This window comes from Bombina bombina, chromosome 2, assembly GCF_027579735.1.
Source record: "Bombina bombina isolate aBomBom1 chromosome 2, aBomBom1.pri, whole genome shotgun sequence".
NCBI lineage: Eukaryota > Metazoa > Chordata > Amphibia > Anura > Bombinatoridae > Bombina > Bombina bombina.
In genome coordinates, this window is record NC_069500.1 from 298,828,746 (window position 1) to 298,854,671 (window position 25,926).

Here is a 25,926-nt window from a genome sequence, read left to right on the forward strand (position 1 = left end):
GCACTTTAAAATTAGTTTAAACAGATTTTGCTACATATTGTACATACAGAACAAATGGATCTATTCACAAAGGTTCTCTTTAAAATTGAGAAGAATGGTAATTGGGTTTAAAGATTTTTGAAACCAACAAACAAAATCAATAGAATTTTTTCTTTTTGTTTTTCTCTGCTGTTTGTGATAGTTGGACTTTTGTTGACAACATTAATCTTGAACCCACCTCATCAAACTTAAAAAAAAATTGGATTTTGTGAATAGAACAAAGTCAAATGTTCTTTCAGTCAATCTTATTGCATCAGATGTATTGCAGACAAAACGTTCCACTAGTAAAGTCATTGCTATATCTAACTACAGGGAGTGCAGAATTATTAGGCAAATGAGTATTTTGACCACATCATCCTCTTTATGCATGTTGTCTTACTCCAAGCTGTATAGGCTCGAAAGCCTACTACCAATTAAGCATATTAGGTGATGTGCATCTCTGTAATGAGAAGGGGTGTGGTCTAATGACATCAACACCCTATATCAGGTGTGCATAATTATTAGGCAATTTCCTTTCCTTTGGCAAAATGGGTCAAAAGAAGGACTTGACAGGCTCAGAAAAGTCAAAAATAGTGAGATATCTTGCAGAGGGATGCAGCACTCTTAAAATTGCAAAGCTTCTGAAGCGTGATCATCGAACAATCAAGCGTTTCATTAAAAATAGTCAACAGGGTCGCAAAAAGCGTGTGGAAAAACCAAGGCGCAAAATAACTGCCCATGAACTGAGAAAAGTCAAGCGTGCAGCTGCCAAGATGCCACTTGCCACCAGTTTGGCCATATTTCAGAGCTGCAACATCACTGGAGTGCCCAAAAGCACAAGGTGTGCAATACTCAGAGACATGGCCAAGGTAAGAAAGGCTGAAAGACGACCACTACTGAACAAGACACACAAGCTGAAATGTCAAGACTGGGCCAAGAAATATCTCAAGACTGATTTTTCTAAGGTTTTATGGACTGATGAAATGAGAGTGAGTCTTGATGGGCCAGATGGATGGGCCCGTGGCTGGATTGGTAAAGGGCAGAGAGCTCCAGTCCGACTCAGACGCCAGCAAGGTGGAGGTGGAGTACTGGTTTGGGCTGGTATCATCAAAGATGAGCTTGTGGGGCCTTTTCGGGTTGAGGATGGAGTCAAGCTCAACTCCCAGTCCTACTGCCAGTTTCTGGAAGACACCTTCTTCAAGCAGTGGTACAGGAAGAAGTCTGCATCCTTCAAGAAAAACATGATTTTCATGCAGGACAATGCTCCATCACACACGTCCAAGTACTCCACAGCGTGGCTGGCAAGAAAGGGTATAAAAGAAGAAAATCTAATGACATGGCCTCCTTGTTCACCTGATCTGAACCCCATTGAGAACCTGTGGTCCATCATCAAATGTGAGATTTACAAGGAGGGAAAACAGTACACCTCTCTGAACAGTGTCTGGGAGGCTGTGGTTGCTGCTGCACGCAATGTTGATGGTGAACAGATCAAAACACTGACAGAATCCATGGATGGCAGGCTTTTGAGTGTCCTTGCAAAGAAAGGTGGCTATATTGGTCACTGATTTGTTTTTGTTTTGTTTTTGAATGTCAGAAATGTATATTTGTGAATGTTGAGATGTTATATTGGTTTCACTGGTAAAAATAATTAATTGAAATGGGTATATATTTGTTTTTTTGTTAAGTTGCCTAATAATTATGCACAGTAATAGTCACCTGCACACACAGATATCCCCCTAAAATAGCTATAACTAAAAACAAACTAAAAACTACTTCCAAAACTATTCAGCTTTGATATTAATGAGTTTTTTGGGTTCATTGAGAACATGGTTGTTGTTCAATAATAAAATTAATCCTCAAAAATACAACTTGCCTAATAATTCTGCACTCCCTGTATGGATATTGTGTTCTAGACTAAAAATATTTTATTAAATACAAAGAGGACAATGCTAATTAATGTCTAAGTCTACCCTCTGAAGCAATAAATGAGCAAAGAGGTGTATAGTCATTGATTTTGTTTAGAAGATGTACAGTATAATACATGACCAAGTGTTATGGCTCTTGAAGAAACTCAACTCATTTTAGAGTTTCTTTAGCACCCAGTGTGCCTCATACAGCAACTAGCCCTGCTGCTGTAACCAATTTGTCAACGCAAAGTTATTTAAGTCAGTGGGAGCAAGAGTTAAAAAGAACACTTTATAGTCTGTGCTACAACTAGAAAATTACCAAAAATCTCCTTCAAGCACCCACATTAATCTATCTCTGCTGCACCCACCAGGACTTTTATGAAGTCCTTGGTAAAACCCAGATTTGGCAATAATCTGTATAAAGAAAATTACTGTAATTACTGTTTCTTCACATAGGTAAAATATTAGACAAATAAATTACAACAAAAAAAATCACAAGTTTTTTAGTCAAATTGAGCATTAAATACATTTTTTAGCTGAGGTCAGGTTCCCATTTCAGAAAGAGGGGCAAGGGATATAGTCACCCCTTTTATGACAGGCAACAACTAGCACCGAAGTCTGGCTGAAACTATAAGACACATAATAATTTCAAACAGGTATATCTGGTAGAAATATTTTAAAGGGACAGTCAAGTCCAAAAAAAAAACGTTCATGATTTAAATAGGGAATTCATTTTTAACAACTTTCCAATTTACTTTTATCACCAATTTTGCTATGTTCTCTTGGTATTCTTAGTTGAAAGCTAAACATAGGAAGTTCATATGCTAATTTGTTAGACCTTGAAGACTGCCTCTAATCTGAATGCATTTTGACCACTAGAGGGCATTAGTTCATGTGTTTCATATAGATAACATTGAGCTCATGCACGTGAAGTTACCCTGGCGTGAGCACTGATTGGCTAAAATGCAAGTCTGTCAAAAGAACTAAAATAGGGGGGCAGTTTGCAGAAGTATAGATACAAGTTAATCACGGAGGTAAAAAGAGTATTTCTATGACAGTGTTGGTTATGCAAAACTGGGAAATGGGTAATAAAGGGATTATCTTTCTTTTTAAACAACAAACATTCTGATGTTGACTGTCCCTTTAAAGGGCCATTAAACACTAAATAAATGCTGGAATGATTCATTCAAAGAAAATATTAGTCTGAGAAAAACATATAGATGTATTTTTTAAAGTTGTATTGCCAGTTTAAATATTGACAAAATGGGAGCTACCATGTTGTAACTTAGGTTACCTTCTCTGCTGTGGCCAATTAGAGACAGTTATAAATAGGTCACTAGAGTGTGCAGCCAATGGCTGTTGGAAATATATATAAATGTTCTGCACTTCCATTTCTAACAGGAACTGAAACGCTCACATTTTCAGAATAGAAATACAGTAAATGGGACGAAATAAATAATACAAGTATATTACAGAGGTTTTTTTTTATATACGATTCATCATTATATATTACCATCTCAAAGTGTTTAAGGTCCCTTTAAGTCTATTTTCGTTGTGGAAACAAACAAGTGGATTAATTTTATATCTAAGATGACATGTGAGTCATATTTGTTCACCCAGAACATAAAATAATCAAAGCTTATCCTGAAACATTCTACTTTGTCTGAAAGGTTTTTTGTGATGTGTAGTTGGTGATACCTGTTGTTTATCAGCCACCTGATACCAGTGGTATTTTTGCAGACCAGCCATGAACTCAGCGCAATGATGAAGATAAACTGGTTAGATCAATGAGTTACTTTACCCCAGTGCTAATGTTCACCAGACTTTTAATGCAGGAAGTTATATCAATTTTCAACCAGGAGAATATCTTAAACCAAAACATCCAAGATATTATTTAACTCATGACAGCATCATTACACCCAACCACTCACTATCACTGACCCGAGTTTTATATATATATATATATATATGAGATTTTTGTTTGTCTTTATATTTCAGATATGCCATTTCTGTAAAGTTTTATCTTTATTGCTCAATTTTCTGTTCTTGATAACACATATATAAGTGTTATTCCTTTTTTTTTCTAGTGAATGTACCATCAACTGTAATTGAAGCTATGTCCAGACATGAAACACTACAACCCTTCAACAAAAATGGCAAGCTACCCCCTTCCACAATGCAGAGGTCCATTGTTTTCCCACAGACTCCATGCAACAGAAATTATTCCCTCCTGGATAAATCCGGGCCTCTAGACACAGGATTTAATCAAATTAACATTAAAAACCAGAGAGTGCTTGCCAGCCCAACCTCAACAAGTCAACTTAACTCTGAATTCAGTGACTGGCACCTTTGGAAATGTGGACAATGTTTTAAGACTTTTACACAGAGGATTCTTCTACAAATGCACGTCTGCACCCAGAATCCAGACAGGTAAAACCAGAAAGTATCTTCTCTTATAAACATTTTTTTATTTTAAATGTGATTCTTTAATTACTTTTGGAAGAAATATTAACAGAAAATTATAATAGTTTTTTATTCTAAAATGAGCGCTCAATGTAGCCATAAGGACTTAAGGGAGCTGACATGCTGAGAACGTAAAAAGATGGATAACGCCTTTACTACCCATTCCCCAGCTTTGTACAACCAACATTGTTACATTAATATACTTTATAAAATGTAAACCTCTAAATTTCTGCCTGTTTCTTAGCTACTACAGACAGCCTCTTATCACATACTTTTTAATTTGCTTTTCACAACAGGAGACTGCTAGTTCATGTGGGCCCATAGATAACATTGTGTTCACACCCGTGGAGTTATTTAAGAGTCAGCACAACACAGCACTAATTGGCTAAAATGCCAGTCAATAGATATTAAAAAAAATTCTTGTGATCAGAGGGCTGTCAGAAGATGCTAAGATACAAGGTAATTACAGAGGTAAAAAGTGTATTAATATAACAGCATTGGTTATTCAAAACTGGGGAATGGTTAAAAAAGGGATTATCTATCTTTTAAAACAAAAACAATTCTATTGTAGACTGTCCCTTTAAGTTGCAGTCTGCCATTTCTTTCTAATGGTAGTGAGAGTCCACAATCCTTACTGTTTTACATACTTACTTCACCTGGCCAGCAAGAGGAGACAAATATACCCTACACCAGAGTTTCAAGTATTCTTCCTACTTCCCTTTCCCTCCCATTATTTATTTGCCTCGTCAAGGAGTAGGTATGGATTGAGATGCTGCTGAAAATTTGAAGATTTTAAAATTGTATTCCTTTCAATGGAAAGTTTCCTGGAAGAGAAGGGATTGAGGGTGTTGTTTGGGCATTTTCTATATCAGCAATTCAGCACTGCATTTCAAATTATCTACATACTTGACATTTCAAATGCTAGCATTTGAAAAGTATGCACAAAAATAATATGTGCATGCAAATGTAAAATAAGCCACGTTTCTATACTCATTGCATTCATCCGAAAACAATAAACGAGTGATCTGTTTAATGAAGAAACAAATGCATGTGAAAAAAAATGTAGCTGATTTGTGGTTTAAAAAAATTGCTCTTTTGGTGGGAAAGACTTTTCTTCAGACAGGATAGGTTTCAAATGTTCAAATTTAAATTATTTAATAAGAATTTAGCAGCGTCCATGTCACTTCACTTTTATTCTTGTCTAGTTCTCACCCCCCTGCTGGCTTGTAGCAGTAGTACAAGCTGTTACTTTAATTGAATTAAAATTTAAGATGCTTTCAAGCTGCTCCTCTGTTGCCTTGAAGACATCCCCCATAGTTAGTAGTAGGCATGTGCATTTGTTTCTTTACGAATGCAAATTTGTATTGTAAAATGTATATTTGTTTAGTTTTCAGGAAACAAATATCTGAACAAATGCACCAACTAAATTTAAAGAAAACTAATACATACTGACAAAATTAAATTACCTGTAGGGGTTAAAATACTTACCTCTAGCGTGCCGGAGAGCCAACAAGAGGCTCAGCGCAGGCACTGGGATCCACTGCGCCAAGCTATTTGGAGAACCTTTTATTAATAAGGGTTCTTTTATTGAAGGGGTATGAAAACACTTTCACTATGAGGTCCATCATACTGATATCAGCACTCAGTTTTTTTGTTTTTACTCAGCAAGGAGAGCTGGAAAAGCATTTGTCATTCAGAATGGCCGGCGGTGTCACCTTTTTGGTGTGATTCTGTATCATAATTGATCTCTGAAGAATCATCCTTGGAGGAGATCCAAGAGTGTATTAAATTCTTAAAGCTTGTGAATTCCTTTGTCTGTGACGCAGTAGTTTAGATTATTCCCATTAATGCTAATAATACTACACTGGCGATTTTAGCCAGGCGGGCTCTTTGGTTGAAATCTTGGTCTGCATACATGGTTTCTAAATCTAGACTACTATCCTTATCGTTTAAGGATAAGACTCTTCTCGGCCCTGGTTTAGACTCTATTATTTCCACTGTGACAGGTGGAAAAGGGGCCTTTTTACCTCAGGATAAAAAGGCTAGACCTAAGGGTAAAACTGGGGATGTTTTAGTCCCTCTCGCCAGAACAAGTCTCAGAGATCGAATTCCTCTCAAAAGCCAGAGTCTTCTAATCCAGCATGGGGACCGAATCCGGTGTGGTCAAAGTCCAAACAGTCCAAGAAACCTTCACAGTCAAAGTCTGCATAAAAGTGCGGCTTCCAATCTGGAGTTAGCTCCGGTAGAGGGCAGGTTAAGCCTTTTTTAGGAAGCATGGGCTCAATCTATTCAGGACCCATGGCTCATAGAAATTGTGTCTCAGGGTTACAACATAGGTTTCAGGTCTCACCCTCTGTGGGGGAGGTTTATTCTGTCTCACATTTCCAAAAGACCAGAAAAGAAACTTGCCTTTCTTAGCTGTGTAAAGAACTTGGAGGATATAGGCTCATAGAAATTGTGTCTCAGGGTTACAGCATAGGTTTCAGGTCTCACCCTCTGTGGGGGAGGTTTATTCTGTCTCACATTTCCAAAAGACCAGAAAAGAAACTTGCCTTTCTTAGCTGTGTAAAGGACTTAGAGAATATTGGCGTTTTAGTCCCTGTACCTTGGTCGGAGCAGGAATCAGGGTTCTGTTTAAATCTATTTGTTCTTCCAAAGAAGGAAGGAACGTTTCGTCCCATTTTGCATCTTAAAATTCTAAACAAGTTTTTAAGGGTTGTTTCTTTCAATCTGGAGACTATGAGATTGATCCTCCCTTTAGTTCTTCAGGGTCAATTTATGTCTATAATGGATCTGAAGTACCTTCACATTCTGTTTCAACCAATATCATTGGTTTCTTCGGTTTGCTTTGCTGGACAAGCATTACCAGTTTACAGCTCTTCTGTTTGGTCTAACTACTGCACCAAGAATAGTCACAAAGGTCTTGGGAGCCCTTTAGTCTGTGATTCATTCTCAGGGGGTAGCTGTTGCTCCATTCTTGGACGATATCTTGATACAGGCTCCATCTTTACCTTTAGCAATGTCTCATATGGAAAAACTGTTGTGGTTTCTTCGTAGTCATGACTGGAAGGTAAATGTGGAATAAGTTATCTTACTCAAAAGAACTAAAGGGACAATCTTATGAGTGGTCATAGACTCAGTAAAAGTGAAGCTTTTCCTAATGGAACAACGCAAATTGAAGCTTCACGATCTTCTATTTCGTTCGGTAGCTCACTGTATGGAGGTTGTGGGTCTCATGGTGGCAGCTTCAGATGCAGTGTAGTTTGCAAGGTTTCATTTGCAACCTTTACAACTTTTCATGTTGAGTTAGTGGAACAGGGATTACTTGGTGGACTTCCCCAGGACCAGTGCGGTGTGGCATGGGGTTTCAACATCCATCTTGGGAGATTATCACCACGGATTGCGGTCTGTCCAGTTGGGGAGCAGTTTGGTGTCCTTTGAGAGCTCAGGGAGTTTGCCCTTCGGAATGTCTTGGAACTCAGAGCAATCTTCAATGTTTTTTAGGCGTGACCATCACTTTGTTCCTACCAATTTATTAGCTTCCAGTCAGACAAGGTCACAGCAATGGCATACATAAACCATCAAGGGGGCACTCACAGCTCTCTCACAATGAAGGAGGTGTCTTGTATTTTGACTTGGGCAGAGGTAAATCAGTGTTCGATTTCAGCCATCCACAATTCCGGAGTGGACATCTGGGAGGCAGACTATTTGAGCCGCCAGTCTCTCTGCCCGGTGAACTGTTCCTTCAGTCAGGACATATTTGATCAGTTGATAGCCCACTGAGGTCTTCCAGAGATAGATCTGATGGCGTTCCGGTTAATTCACAAGCTTCCATGTTATGGTTCCAGAACGAGGGATCCTCAGGCAGAGTTGATAGATGCTTTGATAGCTCCATGGCATTATCGCCTACTTGTTTCCTCCAATTGTGCTTCTACCCAGAGTGCTTGCTCATCTCAAGCAGGAGGGCGTTCCAGCAATTCTAGTGGCTCTGTTATGGCCTTGTTGGATCTTGTACGCGGACCTGATCAGCATGTCCATCGAACCTTCATGGCGACTTCCACTTAATCAGGATCTGCTGGTGCAGGACCCATTCTTTTATCAAAATCTTTAGTCTCTCAATTTGATGGCGTAGAAATTTAACAATTAATTTTAACTCTGAGAGGTTTTTCTGAGCATGTGATTGATACTTTAGTTCAGGCTCCTAAGCCTGTTACTAGATGTATCTATTACATTTTTACTTTTTTTTTCTAGTATATTTTTCTGGGTGTGTGTTCAAGTCATGGTTTTTCATGGAATTCCTTGAAAATTCCATGGATACTACAATTTCGTTATTAGGGTCTAGATAAGGGCTTATCAGGCAGGTCTCTCCCCAATTTTTGCCCCTTTTAGTTAAGAAAATTAGTTAGTTTTCATGATATTCAATCCTTTGTTCAAGCTTTCATTAGGATTCAACTGTTTTGTTAAGCCTGTTTCCCATCCTTGGAATCTCAACTTCTTAAAATGTCATTCTTAAAATGTTACAGTCTTCTCCGTTCAAACCAATGCATTACTTAGATATTAGGTTATTATTTTGAAAAGTTTTATTTCTTTTGGCAATCTCTTCAGCTTGTAGGGTTCCAGAATTGATCCTCGTTACTTGATTTTTCACCAGGATAAGGTGATCTTACGTACAGTCTCTTTTTTTGCCAAGGTTGTTTTTGTTGAAAACATTAATAGAAAATTATTGTTCTTTCTCGCTGTCCAAATCCGAAGTCCTCCAAAGAGAGGCTTCTACATAATTTTGATATTGTGAGGGCTTTGAAACTCTATTTGCATGCGACCAGAGAATTTCGGCAATCTACCAGCTTATTTGTTCTGTATTCTGGTAAAAGGAAAGGTCAAAAGGCTACTTTGGTTTCCCTATCTTTTTGGTTGCAGTTTTTTATCCACATTGCTTACTTGGAGACAGGTTAGCAACCGCCTAGCCGAATCACCGCTCACTCTACTTATTAGGTTTCAACTTCATGGGCCTTCAAGAATGAGGCTTCTGTAGAACAAATACGCAAGGCTGCTACTTTGTCATCCTTGCATACTTTTACTTTTAGTCTATCATTTTGACATTTTTGCCTCTGCGGAGGCAGTTTTTGGCAGAAAGATTTTGCAGGCTGTGGTCTCTGCTACTTAAAGGCCTCCTTTTCTGTCATTTTTCTCACCCATTTTTTTCTTGGACTTCACAGCTTGGGTATTGATTCCCAACAGTAAGGATCGTGGACTCTCACTACCATTAGAAAGAAGACAAATTATTCTTACCTGATAAATTTACTTCTTTTTTTGGTAGTTAGAGTACATGAGCCCATCCATATATTTTTTTTTTGGTTACGACAGTCCTTGTTTGCATCTCTTTACCCTATTTTATTCTTACATCTTCCTATCCTCTGCTATAAACCTTGGTGTAGGGTGTATTTGCCTCTTCCTGGAGGGAAGGTGGTGTAATTCCCAACAGTAAGGATTGTGAACTCTCACTACCAAGAAAGAAATTAATTTTTCAGGTAAGAATACATTATGCTTTTCTGTGCATAGGCAAGAAACAAACTTCCTGTTATTGTTCAGTGATCGCTAGAGGAAGCCAGCTCTTTATGATTTATCACATTAAGCTATATATCCTTCCTGTATAGACTCCAGCCCCCTTGAAGGGCTGTGACATGAAGTAATGGACCCTCCACAAAATAAGTTTAAAAAAAATCCTTTTTATCCTTTTAAAATAATTACAAAAAATATTGCAATGGTTTTCTTTAAGTATAACCCACTGCTTAGTGTTTTTATTACAACCATGAAATATTCTGTCTTATATCCCTTTAACTCAAACCATATCTGCTCTAGTCTCACCACCTGGTCACTGGCTTAACTACTCCAATTCTGATGGGGGATCATGTTGGGATGAGAAATATATGTGGGCAGGATTTACTAGTGGGCTAGGGTGATAGTGGAGTTGTGGCAGCTATGCTTAGGTTTATAAGGTTGACAAGGGTTGCAAACTAGGATTAATAATAGACAAGGGTCTGCAGTTATGGTTAATGGAGGCAGAAGATTTCATGAGGTTTGATAATAATCATAATATTGAGGGGCATGACTAGGATCTATTATCATAGTTTGGGGACGTTTACAGTTAATACAGTCTGATCAGCCTGCATTGAATGTCACCCCATCTTGTAATTTGTGTAAGGACTTTACAGCAAGTAATGGAAGGAGTAAATAAAATAGGTTTAGGATGGCATAAAACAATGTCTCTAGTAACTATGATTATGATACTGCAAAAATAAATAGCTTTCTCTTGTAAGGTGTATCCAGTCCACGGATTCATCCTTTACTTGTGGGATATTCTCCTTCCCAACAGGAAGTGGCAAAGAGAGCACACAGCAGAGCTGTCCATATAGCTCCCCCTCTAGCTCCACCCCCCAGTCATTCTCTTTGCCGGCTCTAAGCAATCGGAAGGGTAAAGTGAATGTGGTGTTAGAATTGTAGTTTTTATTTTCTACAAGCAAGAGTTTGTTATTTTAAATGGTACCAGTGTGTACTATTTACTCTCTAGCAGAAAGGGGATGAAGATTTTTGCAGGGAGGAAGATGATTTTAGCATGTTGTAACTAAAATCCACTGCTGTTCCTACACAGGACTGAGGAGTACAAGAGAACTTCAGTTGGGGGGAACGGTTTGCAGGTTAGGCTGCAATGAGGTATGTTCAGTCATTTATTTCTAGACAAGACTGTGATAATGCTAGAAAAGACTGTTAATATCCCCATGAGGGAGGGTAAGCTGTATTCAGAGGCTAAGTATGGAATTTCAAGCTTACATAACAGGGCTAGTTTATGCTGGTTGACACTACTTCAGGGCAAACGTTTTTTATTAAAAATATCGTTTTTTGAGACACTTTGAAGGCTCCTTTGGGTTTCTTTCAGGGGTTATTACCCACATGGCTATTACTAAAACACTTGGGAGTGTTTCTTTAGGCCTCACAAGCACTTGAATAAGGTGGGAGGGGCCTAATTTTGCGCCTCAGATGCGCAGTTATTTTGACTAGAAGTTCAGGCTGTTTCACATGGAGGGTCCTACTGCAGTTTGAGTGACTCTTAGATGCTTTTTCCCCACAAATCTGGCAAGGTGCTGAAATTTCTTTAACCGTTTTTTTTTTTTGCTACTGTCGATCCGGTTTGGGCATTAAGGGGTTAATCGTTTCTATTGCTAGTGGTGCAATCTTACTAATGCTTTAGGTACATGCTGTAAAAATTTCGAAAAGTTTGCTGCATTTTTTCACTGTTTTGCAAAATTGTGTGCCTTTTTTATCTCTTAAAGGCACAGTACCGTTTTTTTCAAAGTGTGTTTTTACTTGATTAAAGTGATTTCCAAGCCTGTTTATATTACTACTAGTCTGTTAAACATGTCTGACACCAAGGAAAGTCCTTTTTCAATGTGTTTAGAAGCCATGGTGGAACCCCCTCTCAGAATGTTTCCCACTTGTACTGATATGTCTATACACTTTAAAGAACATATTGTTGCACTTAAAAATGTGGCCCAAGATGATTCTCAGACAGAAGGTAACGAGGTTAGCCCGTCAACCTCTCCCCAAGTGTCACAACCAGTTACACCCGCTCAAGCGACGCCTAGTACCTCTAGTGCGTCTAGCTCTTTTACCTTGCAAGACTTGGCGGCAGTTATGAATAATACCCTTTCAGTGTTCTTATCTAAACTGCCCATGTTACCTGCAAAGCGTGATAGCTCTGTTTTAAGAACAGATTCTGAGCATTCTGACGCAGCCGTATCCGATATACACTCACAACGCTCTGAAATGGGGGCGAGGGATGTGCTGTCTGAGGGAGAAATTTCCGATTCGGGAAAGGTTGCTCCTCAGACAGACTCAGATACGTTGGCTTTTAAATTTAAACTAGAACACCTCCGCTTATTGCTCAGGGAGGTATTAGTTACTCTGGATGATTGCGACCCTTTGGTGGTTCCAGAGAAATTGTGTAAAATGGACAAGTACCTAGAAGTTCCTGTTTACACTGATGTGTTCCCGGTCCCTAAGATGATTGCGGATATCGTTACTAGGGAGTGGGATAGACCAGGTATTCCGTTTGTTCCCCCTCCTGTTTTTAAGAAAATGTTCCCCATATCTGACCCCATGCGGGACTCGTGGCAGACGGTCCCTAAGGTGGAGGGGGCTGTTTCTTCACTTGCTAAACGCACAACCATACCAATTGAAGACAGTTGTACTTTTAAAGACCCTATGGATAAAAAATTAGAGGGTTTACTTAAGAAAATTTTTGTTTAACAAGGTTTTCTTCTCCAACCTATTGCGTGCATTGTTCCTGTAACTACTGCAGCTGCTTTCTGGTTCGAGGCGCTGGAAGATGCGCTCCAGATCGAGACCTCATATGAGGACATTATGGACAGAATTAAGGCTCTTAAGCTGGCTAATTCTTTTATCACAGATGCCGCTTTCCAACTAGCTAAGTTAGCGGCAAAGAATTCAGGTTTCGCCATTTTAGTGCGCAGGGCGCTATGGCTAAAGTCCTGGTCGGCCGATGTGTCGTCAAAATCCAAACTATTGAACATCCCTTTCAAAGGAAAGACCCTCTTCGGGCCTGAATTGAAAGAGATTATTTCAGAAATCACTGGGGGAAAAGGCCATGCTCTCCCCCAGGACAAGTCCTTCAAGATGAAGAACAAACAAAATAATTTTCGTTCCTTTCGGAATTTCAGGAGCGGTCTCGCTTCATCATCCCCTGCTGCAAAGCAAGAGGGTATCACTTCACAACCCAGGGCAGCCTGGAAACCTTACCAGGGCTGGAACAAGGGTAAACAGGCCAAGAAACCTGCAGCTGCCTCCAAGACAGCATGATGGGGTAGCCCCAGATCTGGGACCGGATCTAGTAGGGGGCAGACTCTCTCTCTTCGCTCAGGCCTGGGCAAGAGACGTACACGATCCCTGGGCCTTAGAGATTGTATCCCAGGGATATCTTCTAGAATTCAATGACTCCCCTCCAAGGGGAAGGTTCCACATTTCTCGTTTGTCTACAGAGCAGACAAAGAAAGAGGCGTTCTTACGCTGTGTAGAAGATCTACATACAATGGGAGTGATCCACCCAGTTCCAATTGCGGAACAAGGGCTGGGTTTTTACTCAAACCTGTTTGCGGTTCCCAAGAAAGAAGGAACTTTCAGACCAATCCTGGATCTCAAAATTCAAAACAAATTCCTCAGAGTCCCATCATTCAAGATGGAGACCATTCGGACAATCTTACCAATGATCCAGGAGGGTCGATATATGACTACCGTGGATCTAAGGGATGCGTATCTGCACATTCCTATCCACAAAGATCATCACCAGTTTCTCAGGTTCGCCTTTCTGGACAAGCATTATCAGTTTGTGGCTCTTCCTTTCAGGTTGGCCACTGCTCCCAGAATTTTCACAAAGGTGCTAGGGTCCCTCCTGGCGGTACTAAGACCGCGGGGCATAGAAGTGGCACCTTATCTAGACGGCATCTTAATTCAGGCGTCGACTTTCCAAAGAGCCAAGTCTCACACGGAAATTGTAGTGGCCTTTCTGAGGTCTCACGGGTGGAAGGTGAACATGAAAAAGAGTTCTCTCTCCCCCCTCACAAGAGTTCCTTTCCTAGGAACCCTAATAGACTCGGTAGAAATGAAAATATTTCTGACGGAGGTCAGAAAGTTAAAACTTTTAACTACTTGCCGAGCTCTTCATTCCATTCCTCGGCCATCTGTAGCTCAGTGCATGGAGACAATCGGACTAATGGTAGCGGCAATGGACATAGTCCCTTTTGCACGGATACACCTCAGACCACTGCAACTATGCATGCTCAAACAGTGGAATGGGGATTATGCAGATTTGTCTCCTCAAATACAGTTGGACCAGGGGACCAGAGATTCTCTTCTCTGGTGGTTGTCTCAGGATCACCTGTCTCAGGGAATGTGTTTCCGCAGACCAGAGTGGATCATCGTAACGACCGACGCCAGTCTGTTGGGCTGGGGCTCAGTCTGGGACTCCCTGAAAGCTCAGGGCTTATGGTCTCGGGAAGAAGCTCTTCTCCCGATAAACATTCTAGAACTGAGGGCGATATTCAACGCGCTTCAGGCATGGCCTCAGCTAGCTGCAGCCAAATTCATCAGATTTCAGTCGGACAACATCACGACTGTAGCTTACGTCAATCATCAAGGCGGAACAAGGAGTTCCCTAGCAATGATGGAAGTAACCAAAATAATCAGATGGGTGGAGGATCACTCTTGCCATCTCTCAGCAATTCACATCCCAGGAGTAGAGAACTGGGAGGCAGATTTTCTAAGTCGTCAGACTTTTCACCCGGGGGAGTGGGAACTCCACCCGGAGGTATTTGCCCAGCTGACTCAGCTATGGGGCACTCCAGAATTGAATCTGATGGCGTCCCGTCAGAACACCAAACTTCCTCTTTACGGGTCCAGGTCCCGGGATCCCCAGGCGGTGCTGATAGATGCTCTAGCAGCGCCTTGGTCCTTCAATCTGGCCTATGTTTTTCCACCGTTTCCTCTCCTCCCTCGTCTGGTTGCCAGAATCAAGCAGGAGAGGGCTTCAGTGATTCTAATAGCGCCTGCGTGGCCATGCAGGACCTGGTATGCAGACCTAGTGGACATGTCATCTGTGCCACCATGGACACTACCAATGAGACAGGACCTTCTAATACAAGGTCCTTTCAAACATCCAAATCTAATTTCTCTGCGTCTGACTGCTTGGAGATTGAACGCCTAATTCTATCAAAGCGTGGTTTCTCTGAGTCGGTTATTGATACCCTGATTCAGGCTAGAAAGCCTGTCACCAGGAAAATCTACCATAAGATTTGGCGAAAATATCTTTTTTGGTGCGCATCCAAGGGTTACTCATGGAGTAAGGTTAGGATTCCCAGAATTTTGTCCTTTCTCCAAGACGGATTGGAGAAAGGATTATCAGCTAGTTCCTTAAAGGGACAGATATCTGCTTTGTCTATTCTTTTTCACAAACGTCTGGCAGAGGTACCAGACATTCAAACTTTTAGTCAGGCTTTAGTCAGAATTAAGCCTGTTTATAGACCTGTGGCTCCGCCATGGAGTCTGAATTTAGTTCTTTCAGTTCTGCAAGGGGTTCCGTTTGAACCTTTACATTCCATAGATATTAAGCTTTTATCTTGGAAAATTTTGTTTTTGGTAGCTATCTCTTCTGCTCGAAGAGTTTCAGAGTTATCTGCTTTACAGTGTGATTCACCTTACCTGGTGTTCCATGCAGATAGGGTAGTTTTGCGTACCAAACCCGGTTTTCTTCCTAAGGTTGTGTCTAATAAGAATATTAATCAGGAAATTGTTGTTCCTTCTCTGTGTCCTAATCCTTCGTCGAAGAAGGAACGTCTGTTACACAATCTTGATGTGGTTCGTGCTTTAAAGTTCTATTTACAAGCAACTAAGGATTTCAGACAAACAACTTCTTTGTTTGTTATCTATTCTGGTAAGAGGAGAGGTCAGAAGGCGACCACTACCTCTCTTTCCTTTTGGCTGAAAAGCATCATCCGTTTGGCCTATGAGACTGCTGGCCAGCAGCCTCCTGAAACAATTACTGCTCATTCTACCAGAGCAGTGGCTTCCACATGGGCTTTTAAAAATGAGGCTTCTGTTGAACAGATTTGTAAGGCAGCGACTTGGTCTTCGCTGCATACTTTTTCCAAATTTTACAAATTCGATACTTTTGCTTCTTCTGAGGCTATTTTTGGGAGAAAGGTTTTACAAGCAGTGGTGCCTTCCGTTTAAGGTACCTGTCTTGTTCCCTCCCTTCATCCGTGTCCTAAAGCTTTGGTATTGGTATCCCACAAGTAAAGGATGAATCCGTGGACTGGATACACCTTACAAGAGAAAACAGAATTTATGCTTACTTGATAAATTTATTTCTCTTGTGGTGTATCCAGTCCACGGCCCGCCCTGTCATTTTAAGACAGGTGGTTTTTATTTTTAAACTACAGTCACCACTGCATCCTATGGTTTCTCCTTTTTCTTCCTAACCTTCGGTCGAATGACTGGGGGGTGGAGCTAGAGGGGGAGCTATATGGACAGCTCTGCTGTGTGCTCTCTTTGCCACTTCCTGTTGGGAAGGAGAATATCTCACAAGTAAAGGATGAATCCGTGGACTGGATACACCACAAGAGAAATAAATTTATCAGGTAAGCATAAATTCTGTTTTTGCGCTTTCTTTTGAAAGTGATGAGGAGCACAAATTCTTACTAGAGGTTGCTTTGTGGTGAGCACACAAGTATATATTAGCTTTTCCTGCGGCTAGTCACCATCCCAGGAACAGTCCCTATAATGTGTCTTTCATAGAGAAGAATGTTAATGGAATATGGAAGTGATGTGTGTCTCTCTCTCTCTCTCTCTCTATATATATATATATATATATATATATATATATATATATATATATGTGTGTGTGTGTGTATATATATATATATATATATATATTATCAAAAAGCTAAAAGAAAGCAAACTTCTTCTGCTTCATCCAATTGTTCATTAAAGAGACAGAAAACTCCAAAATTTTCTTTCATAATTTGGATAGAATACAATTTTAACAACTTTCCAATTTACTTCTATTACCAAATTTGCTTCACTAGCTTGTTATCCTTTGCTAAAGGAACAGCATTGCACTACTGGCAGCTTGGTGAACACATCTAGTTAGCCAATCACAAGAGACAAATGTGTGCAGGCACCAATCAGCAGCTAACTCCCACTAGTGTAGGATATGTGCGTATTGTTTTCTAACACGGGATACCAAGAGAACGAAGCACTTTTGAAAATAGTAGTGAAATTTAAATTATATTTTTTTTTTTTTTTTTTTTTTTTTTTTTTGTTTAAATTTTTTATTTGCGCAAGAGTTTTTTTTTTTTTTTTTTTAAATCTTTTTTATTGAAGTCATAGATCAATACAAAGTATAGGGTATGTCTCAAAACATTCACAAGACAATGTATACAAAGCATAATTAGGAGACAGTATATTCTAATATCTCAAACATTTCCATAAATTGTGGGCTAACACTTAAAGAGACTTCGGTTTTGTTTTAGAGTTTAACAAATGTAATAAAAACAACAAAATGGTCCTCTCCTAGTTGTATGTAAAGAAACATAAGGTATCTATTCAGATAAGGGTAAGACTAGTGAGGGGGTGACTCTATAATTATATGGGGAAGGGGGATGCAGCGGGCAAGAGCCGCTCAAAATATAATAGGGAGGGATGTGGGGGGGAAATGGAGGGCGGAGCCAACTAGTATGTCTTTAGCAGAAGCAAATTTAGGTGGGGCTAGAGCATAATTACTTAGTATAAGCGGAATCACACTTATCAACACCTTTGTACTCCAATAGTGGGAGCCTGAGAAGATATAATATATTATCTAGTGGAGGGGAGGACGTTAGAAAAGCTGGAGTCTGGGGGACCAGGGGTACCTCTGGGTGAGCCCCTCTCCTAGGGAAGTGCCACCTATAGGCGATGTGGGAAAAAGGAGAAGGGATATGACCCGCAGGCATTAAGTACCGGCGGGAAAGGGAGGAGAGAGGCTCCATCAAGACAACTATTATGAGCTAGTAAAGTGAGCAAGAGCATAGATCAAATAGGGATGATAATCATACAGTCACAGAGAATAATAGCCAATAACAAAAAAAAAAAAAAAATATGAATATAACACAGCATTTAAGCAGAGAGAGGTCATATACACCACCATAAACAACAATAACTATTAAGCATAATATAGAACAGGTTTTAAACTTGTTACCTAGTTACTGTTAGTGATTCATGAACTAGTATATTGCTGGCAGTAGAAATAACTCCCCTTAAGATGTCCAAGCTAATTGTACCGTGTGTTGGTAATTCTAATATATGTCCTAAATATTTGTGTCAATTAGCTGCCTATCAAAAGTAAAATTTAAATTATATTTAAATCACATGCTCTAGCTGAATCATACAAGTTTAATTTTGACTTTCCTATCCTTTTAAGAAACAAAAATAGAAAAAAATTTTTTTGCTATTTTACGAAAATAAAACATCATTTTTAATTTCTTATACAGATTTATCTTTCTGCAAGTACCTTTAGAGATATAAAATATATTCTGTATTTATTTTACTTAAAAAAAATAACAGCATGGAGTAGTAACTCTTCCTTATATATTGTAGCACTTTATAAAATGATATGCATCGGATTCAATTCTCTGTATTTGTATTTGTGGGCCACTAAGAATGGCATCTCTATTGCTTGTTGGGGCATGGCCAAATAATTTTTCTTGGTTTCTGAAAACAACCAGTTAAAGGCTGTGGTCTGCAGAGTAATTAAAACAGTGACCTGACAGCTTTCTAAAATTTGGGTGATATTTTGGTGATTTGAGTGTTGCCTAATGAAAATGTTGCAATTGTGGATAAGTGTTTTATAGAACTTTCTGAAGATTAAAAAAAAGCTGCAATCTGTCAATTTAACTACAAAAAAAAAGCCAAGGAGCTAAAGGTACAATATAGAATATTTCCTTTGAACTGACAGATACACCATTCAAACATCATGCGATGCAACTTTATTGTAATTCAGCGTCATTCCCCCAAAAGTTAGAAAAGTTGACTACATAATATCAAATATCTTTCGGTATATTCAAAATCACATGTAGTCATATTTAATTTGTCATTCATTGTCATTATACCTCACTAATACTGGTCTTTTAAACAGATGCTATCTTAATGTACAGTTCATCTTTCTACTTACACTAAATAGTTTAAAACCTAATACCTTGTCTAATATATTATTTCCATCACTTCTTCCCTGTGAGTAAAAACAAACAAACAAACATTTATATTAGAAAAATAAGAGCATTTTAATAGCCAACTTATGATTTAGAACAAAGTAATTATAGATGTTTTAATATTTTTTTCTGCACATCAAGCTGAATTAGATTTATGAATGTCATAGGCAGAAAACATCAAGCGAAATCCTTTCTGTTTCTTGCAGATATAATGGCTTAGATCTCTGCGGCTGTGTCATAGTCATTTCAGGGTTCACCTACGGTGTGCAGTGTGTATGAACTTAATTAAGTACTAAGAAGCAATAGATTAGAATTTTTTGCTTAGTACTATTTTTCTTCGGAGCATGCAAAGCCATAAATTGTGTGGAGTTGTCAAAAAGATATACCTGCTCTAGCAGTGATGTGGAGGAAAACAGATGCCATTTATTCAATAAACTAATATCCATACAGAAGAAAAATGTTGACCAGATACCTTAGAGTCAAAGTTGGTTTGAACGTTTGTCAATACAGAATTTTATGGCTGTGAACTGAAGATGAAATTTAGCTGAACAAGTGAATTAGAATTTCTAGAACTTTGGCCAGTGGCACAGTAGATATAACAGAGCCATTATTTATGCATCAAAGCTTGTTTATCTGGCAGAAAGGGTAGTAGTGACAGAAATAAATTTAATTAACTCAATTTTAAAAAGAATTTTGTGTGCTTTGCTTATTCTTTAAAAAAGTATTTAGAAAAAAAGATTAATATGTTGATAAAAATCTACGTTATAACTGGTTTGATTATCTCAGTCAGCACAGCTTTTGTTTAAAACCATAGACTATGTTCTGGTTTGGCAGTGCGTCTGCTATGGGTCATGAAGCAAATGTTTAATCCCTTTATGGGGTTAAACACACATAGGCAATAATAAAATAATAATAACACTCATTAGAACATTTTACTTTTCCAATATTAAGTCCCTTTAACAACTTCTTTTATAAGGAAAAAACAATTAAACATTCCAGGATTATTTGTGTATTTAATCGAATAAAAAACATTGTTGTATGTAAGTTTGCTCAAATGTAGAAACGGATTGACTTTGTACTGGGGCTACATCACTTTCCTATGCTTCTTTTTTTGGAAGAGCAAAGGCTTCTAGCCTTGGGTTTCATGGCTTATTGCATAAAGGAATGTTTCATGCTTTCAGTTGCTATTTGTGACATTTATTCTGCTATGGGATGTTTGGTTCTTTAGCATCCACTCATGCATATCTCTCTTAAATCTAGCAATATGTGAGTATTGTTGAAAAGCACAGGAGCAGTAATGCACTGCTGGGCACCAGCTAACTGCACTATAAGCCTCTTGTCACTGGCTCACCTGTTGTGTCTTGTCACTGGCTCACCTGTTGTGTCTTGTCACTGGCTCACCTGTTGTTTCTTGGCACTGGCTCACCTGATGCCTCTTGTCACTGGCTCACCTGTTGTGTCTTGTCACTGGCTCACCTGATGTGTCTTGTCACTCACTGGTTCACCTGTTGTGTCTTGTCACTGGCTCACCTGTTGTATCTTGTCACTGGCTCACCTGATGTGTATTGTCACTCACTGGTTCACCTGTTGTGTCTTGTCACTGTCTCACCTGTTGTGTCTTGTCACAAGCTCACCTGTTGTGTCTTGTCACTGGCTCACCTGTTGTGTCTTGTCACTGGCTCACCTGATGTGTATTGTCACTCACTGGTTCACCTGTTGTGTCTTGTCACTGTCTCACCTGTTGTGTCTTGTCACAAGCTCACCTGTTGTGTCTTGTCACTGGCTCACCTGTTGTGTCTTGTCACTGGCTCACCTGATGTGTATTGTCACTCACTGGTTCACCTGTTGTTTCTTGTTACTGTCTCACCTGTTGTGTCTTGGCACTGGCTCACCTGATGTGTCCTGTCACTGGTTCACTTTTTGTGTCTTGTCACTGGCTCACCTGTTGTGTCTTGTCACTGGCTCACCTGTTGTGTCTTGGCACTGGCTCACCTGATGTGTCCTGTCACTGGTTCACTTGTGTCTTGTCACTGTCTTACCTGATGTGTCTTGTCACTCACTGGTTCACCTGTTGTGTCTTTTCACTGTCTCACCTGTTGTGTCTTGTCACTAGCTCACCTGTTGTGTCTTGGCACTGGATCACCTGATGCCTCTTGTCACTGACTCACCTGTTGTTTCTTGTCACTGTCTCACCTGTTGTGTCTTGGCACTGGCTCACCTGATGTGTCCTGTCACTGGTTCACTTGTTGTGTCTTGTCACTGGCTCACCTGTTGTGTCTTGTCACTGGCTCACCTGTTGTGTCTTGGCACTGGCTCACCTGATGTGTCCTGTCACTGGTTCACTTGTGTCTTGTCACTGTCTCACTTGTTGTGTCTTGTCACTAGCTCACCTGTTGTGTCTTGGCACTGGATCACCTGATGCCTCTTGTCACTGACTCACCTGTTGTGTCTTGTCCCTGGCTAACCTGATGTGTCTTGTCACTCACTGGTTCACCTGTTGTGTCTTGTCACTAGCTCACCTGTTGTGTCTTGGCACTGGCTCACCTGATGCCTCTTGTCACTGGCTCACCTGTTGTGTCCTGTCACTGGATCACCTGATGTGTCTTGTCACTTGTGTCTTGTCACTGGCTCACCTCATGTGTCTTGTCACTGGCTCACCTGTTGTGTCTTGTCACTGGCTCACCTCATGTGTTTTGTCATCTGATGTGTCTTGTCACTGGCTCACCTGATGTGTTCAGCTAGGTTCGAGTAGGTCACTATGCAGTGAAAATAAACAAATTAGATCAAGGAAGTAAATTGGAAAGATGTTTAGATTTGTATGCCCTGTGTGAATGATAGAAGAAAATGTTGGTGGTGTTTGTCCCTTTGACATCTCTTTTTCATAGATTAACGTGCTTTTTAAGGAACCTCAGACCCACATTATATAGAACATCTGTATTTACTGAAAGCAAATGATAGTTCTGTTATTGTACTGTTTCAATTAAACATTGTTTAAAATGTGTTACAATTAAATCAAATATAACATTTAAGTATCTATTAATACAGTAAAGTCAATTTTAAACTTTAATTACTCAGATAGAGCATGCACTTTTAGACATCTAAAATACTTCTATTATAAAATGTGTTCTGTTCTCTTCATGGGCCCCATTACATATGCACGGTTTTGGTATCCTATATACAGCGCCGCATATAAATGCGGCACGTATATTTCACCCGTCGCCCGCAATTTTTACTCCCATAGGCTAATATGGGACCGCATTGTAAATCGGTATCCAATATCCAGCGCAAGGACTTACGTGGCGAAAAAAAAGAAATCTTACTCCATTTTTACCTCGCCATAAAAGGCAGCCGTAGCAAGCCTTGCGCTGAGTATGGGAGCACCGTAACTCCTGAAAATGCCTGCAAAAATAAACTAAAAGCTAACGCATGCGCAATGTCTATCTACCTGTCAACCGCAATCCCCCACCGCAATAACTAATTGTTTTAACCCAAGTATAAATTAAAGGGACAGTCTAATCAAAATTCTGAAGTAGACTGTCCCTTTAAGCTACAATTACAGAAAATAAAAAGAAAATTACCAAGTTTTAAAAAATTATACCTAATCCCTATGAAAATAACCCCCCCCAAATAAAAACACCCCCTACTCTAATAAACTACCAGTAGCCCATAAAAGGGCTTTTTGCAGGGCATTGCCCCAAGGTAATCAGCTATTTTACAAGAAAATACACAACCCCCCTAACAGTAAAACCCCCCACCCACAACCCCCCCCCCCCCCCAAAATAAAATAACCTAACACTAAAAACCCTAAACTACCCCTTGCCCTGAAAAGGGCATTTGTTGGATATTGCCCTTAAAAGAGCATTCAGCTCTTTTACTGCCCACCCTATCTAAATAAAAAAAAAAATACTTAAAAAACCCTAAGTTTAAGCCCCAGGTTGCTACCCACCGTTCCTGATCTCCGGCGGAGAAGGTTCTGTTCCAGGCGGTGAAGTCTTCTTCCAAGCGGCGACCTCTTCTTACTTCTTCCTGGAACATCCTTCGCGGAGCTGAAGACTGAAGACCGTGGAGCTGTAGAACGGTGACCCTGGAACTGAAGACCGGCGACCCTGGAACTGAAGACCGCGGAACGTGGAGGATCCTCTTTATACAATCTTCGCCGCACACTGGATAGAGAATTCAAGGGACGCGATTAAAAATGGCGTCCCTTGAATTCCTATTGGCTGATTTTATTCTTCAAATTCAAATCAGCCAATAGGATGAAAGCTACTCAAATCCTATTGACTGTTCAAATCAGCCAATAGGATAAGAGCTACTGAAATTCTATTGGCTATTCAAATCATGTTATTTTCCTTGAAGTTAAAGGGACACGCAAGTCAAAATTAAACTTTCATTATTCAGATAGAGCATGCAATTTTAAACAACTTTCCAAGTTTCTTCCATTAACAAAATGTGCACTTTCTTTTTATATTTAAACTTTTTGAGTCACCAGCTCCTATTGAGCATGTGCAAGATTCACAGAATAAACGTGTATGCATTTGTGATTGGCTGATGGCTGTCACATGGTATGTGTATGCATTTGTGATTGGCTGATGGCTGTCACATGGTACAGGGGGAGTGGAAATAGACATAACTTTTAAAATTGTCAGGAAAAAAATCTACTCATTTGAAGATCAGACTAAGTGCTATTGCATTGTCTTGTTATCTTGCATTTGTTGATTATGCAAAACTACTGTGTTGACTGGTCCTTTGACAATTTGTGCTATACCAAGCAAATTAAATTGTTCTACATCTTTAAATTATTTCACATAATTGATTTTAAAAGCTGTGATAGTAAAAAAAAAGAAGCAACTATGCTTATTATATTATTATTTTCCAACATCATTGTATATCTACTTTTAGAGTAAAAAAATATTTAGTATTAAAGTATTAAACCAAATTTCAAACTACATAACCAATCAGTGTCCTTTATGGCAGAGGAAAATATACATTTTAGAAAGTATTTTGTGTATATTTTGATGTGGGCATGATAACACCCACCACAACAGACACAAACTGATTTTGTTTTTAAAACTCATACGACTTCCAGCTACTGTTTTAAACTGGCCCTGTGAATCCAACCTGAAATGCCAAATTTAGGAGAATTTTATTCTTGAGTTCAAAAGTTTTGAGCTTTTGAAAAACTGCATTTTACTTGTTTGTGTTAATGCAGTAATAATGGTTAAAACCTGTGCGCTATAAACCATTCTGAGTTAGCCCATTTTTGCGGCAGCCCTAGCATTTAGTATAAACAAGATAGCCAGCCCTTAATAATTTGTGTGCATAGTTATATATTCATTTGTTTTCTACACAAGAAATCAATAAAACAGGGTTTCATTTGTTAAAAATATGAAGTAAATATGACTTTAAATGCAGTGATTCCAATGATAATTTTGCAAGGAATGGGGCAGTGCTGTTTTTTTTTTTTTAGTTAATTAATTCGGCCCATCAATGCATTCATGTTTGACTAAAATGCAAAATATACTAAGGGTATTAAAGCAGAAATACCTAAACCGTTACGCTTGACATGTGATCCTACGCTTGAGAGATACATTGAGGTAAAATCTATTGTGCAGACATTTGTAATGAGTTTTGTTGTACAGCAAGTTTATACTGCTACGTACACGATTATATAGTCACATCTTTGTCATCCTAATTAACATTGGCACTGCGTTCCTGGATGGCTACTACCAAACTAGCATTAGCCCAGCAATATAAACTTGCTGAATGTAGATAGCGCCTCATGTTTCTTCAAATGACTAATGTTTCTCTACCTCAGAAAACACCAAAAAAAGGCTTATTGATTTGACAGTATTTCAATGTGAGATTTATGCGCACATTAAAATAACCACTGTTAGGAGCTAATTGTATGTGCCGACTTCATTACTCAGATGTGATGGAACACGATTCCCCACTGAGTAACATGATATAGAAGAAAATATTTTAGAAGCATTTTTTTCCCTTCAATAAACATTAAAAGGAAAAGCAGAGTAGGTCCTCAGAATTAAACTGCAGACTTTGCAAAAAATATCTTCCTAGGCAGAGATGAAGAATCCTATAAATAAAATTGACTTATGATCTCATATCCACAGTGTTTACATAGACAGTATTTTCATGGAGAAACACAATCAATACTTATCAGAAGTGTGATCTACTTTTCTATCTTTTATTTTTCTTAATTTCAAAAGTATTTTTTTTTTTTAAACATTTGCAAAGTTTATCATCTTATTTCACTTTCTTTTCTAATTCTGTCAACTGAATGCCTAAAAGATTAAAGGGACAGTCTACACCAGAATATTTATTGTTTTAAAAGATAGATAATCCCTATTACCAATTCCCTAGTTTTGCATAACAACAGTTATATTAATACATTTTTACCTCTGTTATTATCTTGTATCTAAGCCTCTGCATACTGCCCCTTATTTAAGTTCTTTTTACAGACTTACATTTTAGCCAACCAGTGCTGGCTCTTAGGAACTCCATGTGCGTGAGCAAAGTGTTATCTATATGAAACACATGAACTAACACCCTCTAGTGGTGAAAAACTGTCAAAATGCCCTGAGCTAAGAGGCGGCCTTCAAGGAAATTAGCATATGAACCTCCTAGATTTAGCTTTCAATTAAGAATACCAAGAGAACAAAGCAAAATTGGTGATAGAAGTAAATTGGAAAATTGTTGAAAATTACATG

The 25,926-nt window shown here is 39.1% G+C and overlaps 1 protein-coding gene across 1 annotated transcript in view; it reads left to right on the top strand.

The window, feature by feature from the left end:
* PRDM6 (PR/SET domain 6) overlaps positions 1-25,926 on the top strand; it is a 282,147-nt gene that overhangs the window by 205,611 nt on the left and 50,610 nt on the right. The window contains exon 5 of the mRNA XM_053701612.1: positions 4,013-4,355. Coding sequence (XP_053557587.1) covers positions 4,013-4,355 — 343 coding nt within the window. The remainder of the gene's footprint in view (positions 1-4,012; positions 4,356-25,926) is intronic.